Here is a 7,734-nt window from a genome sequence, read left to right as displayed (position 1 = left end):
AAAGCTCTGACATTATAATACCCGTGTTAATTTCATTGGAGTTAACTGCATGTTTTCCCATTACGTAATTTCAATACTAAAGTATTCTATCACAAAAGCGTTCTATCACTGAAATAAACGAATTAAGTCTTCATGTAGTATAAAGTACTTACTTAGCCTAGTACAAATGCCAACAGTCAAATTCTTTGATTCTCTGAGATCTCAAAGCGACCTACTATCCCTGACTTTAGACTACAGTTTACTTCTCAAGAACGTGTTAAGTAATTATCTCATTCCAGAAGAACAGAGAAAGGGTCAAAGGAACCGAGGGGCATGGGTGTTTAAGAAACTAGCCACGGACCAGCAGAGCTTGTGAATGTGCTGTTATATGACGACAAGGTTGTTGGTGCCACAGTCTGCAAAGGGCAGCAGGCGCTATGCCAGACTCAGGGACCCGCTGCTCCTCCTCCTGCGGGCTGAGCTAGGGCTGGCTTCCCTTCCTCCTTCAGGGACCTCTGGTCCTCGCAGGCATCGTCGCGAGGATTCTTTCCCCTAATTATCCCGGGAGGAAGACGCGCCTTTCTCGGAGACCGCTAGGCAACACTCACCACGGCAGCCTGCAGATTACTTCCCTCTGTGGGTGTGCGACTTCGTTTAAGCGAGTCACACTTACAGTAGCTTGTCACTGGCGAGGCCGCGAGCAGCAGAGGGCGGGGGAGCGCAGGGCGGAGGGAGGAGGTGGGAGGCGCGGAGTCGGGAGGCTCGGGGAGACGCTGGAGCTCCAGACACAGCAGGAGCGAGCGAGCGAGCGAGCGCTGTGCCGGTGCAGTCGCCGGCTCGCCCTGGCCGCCGCGCACTCCGCCTCTGCGCTGAGCCGCGGGAGCCGCAGCGGCTCGAGCCTCCCGGCTCGGCTCCGCTCCCGGGCCCGCGCTCCAGCCCGCTCCGCCCGCCGCACCGCCCCCGGCCGGCCGCGCTCAGCCCGCAGCGATTTGACTTCCCTCTGCCGGCCTCTCCAGTTCTCTAGATCGCTCGCTGCCTGGGCTCCACTCTACTCGGTGTTTGCCACACACCGTTTCCTCTATCTACTCTTCTCCCCTTGATCGGTAGACACTCTGCTTGTTTTTCCCCTCTCCTCCCTCCTCTTTTTTCTTTTTCTTTTTCTTTTTTTATTGAAAACATCATCTTGATTTAAGATGACTCGTCCATATCGGCACTGAAGACTGAAAGGGAATCTTCACCACCACTCCGACCCTGGTGACACTTCAAAAAAAAAAAAAAAAAATCTAGAAAAGAAGGGCGGCGGGGGGGGGGGGCTACCAGAAAAAGGGAAAGTCTTAAAGGGCAAAGGAGCGAGACTCGGGACCCTCTGCAGCCCCTTGACTGAGCCCACCCAGAACTGTACTAGCCATCAGAACTTCTAATTCATCTTATCCAACTGAAAGGGAGGGCGACACGAGCCAGAAGCAAACTTCAGTGGTCTCTGCGGATCTGTGATTCCCGCATTTAGAGGGGTGAGAGCCAGAAGGCACAGGACCCCACCAGGAGGAGGAGTTCCGCGTCTCTCTCGCCCCTTCTACCAAGCCTGAACCTTAGACTGAGCCACGCGGGACACAAGAGGCAGAAGAGGGTAGTAGAAAATGCGGGGCTCCGGGCCCCGCGGTGCGGGACGCCGACGGACCCAGGGCAGAGGTGGCGGCGACGACACCCCCCGCGTCCCTGCCTCTCTGGCAGGCTGCTATTCCACACCTCTAAAGGGCCCCCTCTGGACGTGCCTTCTCTTGTGTGCGGCGCTCCGGACCCTTTTGGCCAGCCCCAGCAACGAAGGTAGGGAAATGGAGGTGGGGACCAAGGCGCCCTGGGGTGGATGGGTGAGGTGGAGCTTGTGTCAGCCGGTCGCAGCGCTCCAAGCGCCGCTGCCGAGACTAAATTCTGGCTCTTCATCTCCAATTAATGTTTGTCCGCTTTTGCTGGCGTTTCCGGATCTCTCTGGTATCTTTGGTTGCATTGTTTGACATAGCTGCAGAGTGCTCGCCAGGCAAAGAACCTGCCTGTGGTCTGAGGCTGGTTGGGGGCTGGGAAGTTGGAAGGCTGAAGGAAAGAGGTCTGAGACCTGAGCTGGGAGGTTGGGTGCGGTTGGGTTGGGTCCTGAGAACCTGGAGAAGTGACATGTCCGGATTACTGAGAGAGATGACAACAAGGCTCTTAGGATGTGTGTGGGTTTTAGATACCTGTATTTGGTGCTGATGTTGGAAGACTATTTCAGGGTGGCTGGTGATTTTATTTTGGAGAAAGTGGCTGACTGGGAGCTGTTATTTAGAGCACCACTAGCTGTTTTACAAGCTGTTTAACAAGAGCTTTAATTTTTGAGGAAGGGGGTTGTGAAAAGCAGAAAAGGATGGATGCCCTTCCATCTGGGGGGAATCACTAACACTCTATAGCTAAGGTGGAGGAAGGCGGGAAGGTGGGATAGTGTTGGGAGAGACAGGCAGTGTGGATACTAGGAAGTTGTTCATGGATCCCACCAAAGCTTATCTGGTGAGAGAAGATCTGTCCTAGCCAGAGGCACCAGGTCTTGAAGTACCCAACCCTCCCATCCCCAATTTTTTGCTCCGGACTGTTTTGCGTTCCTGGTTCCTCCAGGAGAGTAAATCTGGAGGCAGAAACAACACCTGTGTTCTTCTTTCCTTTGAACTGGTCTCAGCCGCTGACAAACCAGTCTTGGTCCATTCCATGGCCTCTTCCCGGGTCCTCTCAGACCCTGGAGGTCTGCTCTTCTTTCATACATTATGGCTTGCTCTCATCTCAGTTCTGGTCTGAGCTCAGCTTCTCACGGGGGGGGGGGGGGGAGGGTGGAGCATGTGGAAAGACCTCAGCATCTCAGACCAGATTCTCTGGTTACCAGGAGTGGTTGGTCGGTCGACTTCACTGTGGAATCATCAAAAATCCTGTCCTCTTGTTTAGAAACCTGGGGTTTTAAGCTTTGGGCTGTGGATGAGACTCCCGAGGTGTTTATTTAAAATCTTAAATAAACCCCTGCACTTGGGGACAGGAGATGCTGGACCTGGAAGATGAAATAGCAGCAGCAGAGTAGTATATGCCCTCATGACTAGCATAGATTCAGTCTGCTGTAGAAGACGCTGAGCTGGTAACCCCTAGTGCTGCCAGTTCCCAAGGAACCCTGCAAAAGCAGGGCAGATGGAGACTCACACCCCACCCCACTCACTCTCTCACTATGTTTATTATTAAACATCTGTTCAGAGGAATATGGGTATCTGTCGATATCTGTTGGTAATAAGCCATGCTTCATGCTTAAGCCAAACAAGTTGCATATTTTTTCTCTGTAAAGTTTTTAAGTGATGATTTTATTTTGTTGTTGTTGTTTGTTTGTTTGTTTTACACTTGGACCTTGTATTAAGGTCCTATGTTAAGAACATTAGATTAGAAGTCCAAAAGCTCTAAGAGGGCTAATGCGGGGGTGGGGTTGGGGGTGGGGGTGTTGGGGAAGGGAGGATAGAGGAAGAGCAAGGAGGAGGGAGAAAAAGGGAGGAGGAATGGGGGGCTTTTATCCGTTTTATTCCACCCAAAGGGCCATCCTGATTGAACTGCAAAACGATTTAAGGGTAATAGCACCCATCCTTTTCTCAACATAGTCATTTGTAGCAGCTTTCTATAACCCCCTTGCTATGTATACAATGGGGAAGGGGACTGGACTCAAGGAAGTCTCTATAAAAGAACTGAAGAAATAAATTATCAGAGAGTGTGACACCCAATGTGAATGAGGGCCAAGACTAAGAAGATCAAAAAACAAGCAGAAGGAGCAGGAAGGAAGTAGGGAAATAGCTCAAGTCTCCAATGGTACCCTAAACGAAACTTGCATCTTGGGGAATAGGGCCATGCAACCATGAGCTTTAGCACCCACAGGTTGTGTAGTCTTCCCAGCTAGGAAACCATGCAGCTGACTTGGTTCCATGCAGATGAGGGCTGGAGGATCTAACAAAAGCAACCTTGTGCTCTGAAGACATCCAGAATCAAGTGTGCCTGCTGTTCAGGGAACGTTTGGTGGTGTGTAGTTAAACATTTAATATTAGTGCTATTTGAGGTTGTCTGTCCAATTCATTCCTTCACTACCCAACAGGACATCATCTATAATCCCATCCCAGATCCTTCTGTTTTTCGAAATGTGGATTCTTTCTGCTTCACATTTTCTTTATCACTGCTTTTAAAAATTGAGCAGTGACATACATTGAAAGATTCTTAGCACTACTCTTTATTATTTATTTAATAAATAAGATGAAACGCTCCATCCACTTGTTTTTATGAAAGAACGTTGGGAGGTCATATACTGAAATATTTTATTGACATGCTAAACTTATTAATGAATTGATTCATGAAATGTATAAAATTCATAAAAGTTGCTGTCTGCAGTTTCCATAAATGCTTAATGATTTTTCAGTCATATGTGTATACATTACACACATTCAGAATGTACATTATATGATTATGTAATAAAGTATCAGACAGAAAGAAATAAATGTGAGTTATCGTTTACACTCATTATTCCAATTATTTCTGAAATCCATCTTTACTGGATAACTGCATTCTAAACAAATTATGGAATCAATATGTGTTCGTTTGTAATGTATAGTTACAAACCGCACTTGGAAGAAACACTTAGTCTGCATTAAGGTGTGCAAACGTTTACTTAAAAATAAAATTACAAGCATTTTAGCAGGACATTTTATTTTCAGATTGATCCAGGAGGACAGTATTCATAAGTGCATCAACAAGTGAACAATTTTAAGAAATTTAATAAGTAAAATGGCTCTGGCAACAATTTTGAATTTTTGGAGGTGGCCCTGAACTTATTCAGTAACTGCCACTTTTTTTGCTGTCTGGAGATATATTTGTAAACAAGCATTATTTGACAAGTGCTTTTCTCAGCAGGGATTCTTGGCCAATTACTGCCGAACAGCTCTGCATTGAAAATGATTCACCCGCAGTGAATCAAGCTTAATTCATTGAAGCTACAGTCAGTAATGCCCCAGTAAAGTGCTGACAGTTGTCAGCAGTTGGAATTTGAAACGTCCAGTTTCTTGTCTCTGAATTTTTTTTTTTTTTTTTTTTTTACGTTTGAGCAAGTGGGATAGAAGGTTCTTGGAAAAGAAGCATAGAAGGGGGGAAGTTGGCTATAATGACTTGAAAGACAATCATAAAATGGTAAATATTTTCACTGGAAGGGACTGAAAGTAAAGTTTGTTTAAGGATTTTTTTCCCCTTGGCTTATAATAGGACCAGGCCCATAAAACATATCTAAGGACACAATAGACTTGTAAAACTAAATGGCTTCATTTTGTAGCCCTGTCTTCCTGCTGTAATTCATTTCCTTTTAGATTAACCGGCAGGACCCCACAGAAAAGGACAGTAAAACCGTTCCCTCACCAGGACACTACCCAACAAGAAAAGAGAGTCATTACACCCCTTTGAATCATAGATTGTTGGGACCAGAAGGGACCATGGAGAGTTTTGGCTTTTTGCTTAATAAACCATGAAGGTTGGGGGTGGGAATCTTGACATTTTAAGCTCTTTCTTGGTATCAGGATGACAGGTAAGATGATTTCATTTCCTTACATAAAACAAGAGTAAAAATGAATAGCAATTCCACAGCTTGCAATATAGTTTTTTGTTTGTTTGTTTGTTTGTTTTAAGCTTCAACCTCAATACTTTTTCTTTAACATTGACTCTTTGGAAAGCTTACATTTCTTTTTATTCGTTTGGCTGGTAGGTTGGTTGTTTTTTCTAACTGGGAATAAACCAGGTCACTGCAAAGGCTATGCATGAACTCTTTTCACTGAGCCCAAGTGGTCACATTTTGATACTTAGAAAGGCACTATTTGGCACATTTATATGTTCACCATACTTCATAACTTGCTAGTGCTCAGAGTATATGGCAATAGTACAGAAAACATCAACTGCAAGTGGCTTAGCTATTTGTAGACAAACATTCCCAAAGCATTTGGTTCAATATTGTTAGTGATACAGAAATGACAGAGTTTTGCTATTTGCAGCTATTATGTTGGTTGTTTGCCTTTGTCATTTGATTATATTTTGTTTGGTGTACTTCTTAAGATATTTGCTGGAATGGCTAATTAAAGTCTTTTTCATTGTTTTCATTTGACAAAACCATCCAACATTTTCCTGTAAATATAGAGTATAGAGGTACATCATTGTATTAACTGACTATGGTTTTTTTTTTTTTCTTTTGTGGGGGGAAATTAATTCTTAAAAAGTAATTCTTTTAAAAAGCAATTCTTTTTCATTTAAATTAGCAAATTTACTCTACTAGCGATTATGATGAACTTTAGTTAATTGAGGTATTCAGTTATCTGGGTATTATTTTGATAGTTTGGAATCTTCTACTGCTTTTACGAGAATCTTCATAAAGTATCAGAATTAACTGAAGGATGAATATCAAGATTTGCTTATTAGTCACTAAAACCCCATTATTTCTATATGTTCCATAAGAGTCACTATGAATATAAATAAGCTTGAGAGGTAAACATAAAAGTTGAGACCTTAGAACTTCAGAGTGTTTTCGTTGTTAATATATCGACTTCAATAGGCACAGGAGGTTCATACCTACATGCTTAACTAGATAAATACATACTCAGTTGTTCATAAAAATTAATACAACCAATAATATGATTATCACAGTCTTTTATATCATTGCACACAAGTTATTCAAAAGCTGACCATTAAGATTAAAACATTCTAGTCTTAAAATTAATTGTAGCACACATGTTCATCTAGAGTCTACCTAAAGTTAGGTTTCAAAAGAGTTCTAAAGATTGTGATGATTCATATTTTTAAGATACAGTTTAATAATGTTTACACTTAAAGTAACCAGGTAAATGTTCTTATTCAATGAGAACCATTACCCACGTGAAAAGTAAATAAATGATTTCATGATGCAGTCGATAACAAGTTTTAAAGCATCTTATAGCTTTACTACTGGAAGAAACTATTTTAAGCTTCCAATTATTTTAGTACTTTTAGAAATCAGAAATTCATCAGTACAATATTGCTCAAATAATTGGTATCATTGAAAAGTTTTAATACAGAATATAAATGATTTATTTTTAAAAGAAATTGTTTAAATTTCATAAGTGTATATGACATATCCCTTTGTTTTTTATGTTTATGTTTTTAATATTTACTTTCTAAGACTATTAAAACAAGAAAATTAGTTTCTTATTTTTCAGATATTTGGGCAGCATCGATAAAGTTGATTTTAAACTTTGGGATGGGACAACATGCATGGCAGTGTAAGACTTCTAAGTGTATATTTGGCCATCTCATGTTTGATCATTCATCAAAAGGTGCTCTGAAATAGATTAACTAAATCAGGTAATGAATGGTGTAGGCATTCTTAAAAATTAAAAACAAAAGTACTCTTTTTATTCCTTTCAAGTTTTAAGCGTCAGACATGGGTATTTATGAGTTTTTTTTTTAATGGCAGAAGTTTCATTTATACAAAAGGTTTATTCAATTTCATTGTTCTTACCCAATCAGATAAATATGTGAATATATTAAATTTAATATTAAATGAAAATACGAAATTGAACATTTTAATATAGTCATTTTATTGACTTCAGGACAAATAGTTTTAAAATATCTATTTAATTGCCGGGCATTGGTGGTGCACACCTTTAATCCCAGCGCTTGAGAGGCAGAGACAGGTGGATTTCTGAGTTCGAG

General features: G+C 42.2%; 1 protein-coding gene across 5 annotated transcripts in view; it reads left to right on the top strand.

Moving 5' to 3' along the window:
* The first annotated feature begins 921 nt into the window (after positions 1-921).
* Positions 922-7,734, top strand: part of Epha5 (EPH receptor A5) — a 334,366-nt gene continuing 327,553 nt past the window's right edge. For all 5 annotated transcript variants that reach the window (XM_021211296.2, XM_029545116.1, XM_021211294.2 and 2 more), the window contains exon 1: positions 922-1,803. In XM_021211296.2, coding sequence (XP_021066955.1) covers positions 1,617-1,803 — 187 coding nt within the window. In that variant the 5' untranslated portion in view covers positions 922-1,616. The remainder of the gene's footprint in view (positions 1,804-7,734) is intronic.

The sequence above is a fragment of the Mus pahari genome, chromosome 13 (assembly GCF_900095145.1).
Source record: "Mus pahari chromosome 13, PAHARI_EIJ_v1.1, whole genome shotgun sequence".
Lineage (NCBI taxonomy): Eukaryota > Metazoa > Chordata > Mammalia > Rodentia > Muridae > Mus > Mus pahari.
The sequence above is the reverse complement of the archived record's forward strand: the minus strand, read 5'-3'. Positions and strand labels throughout refer to the sequence as shown.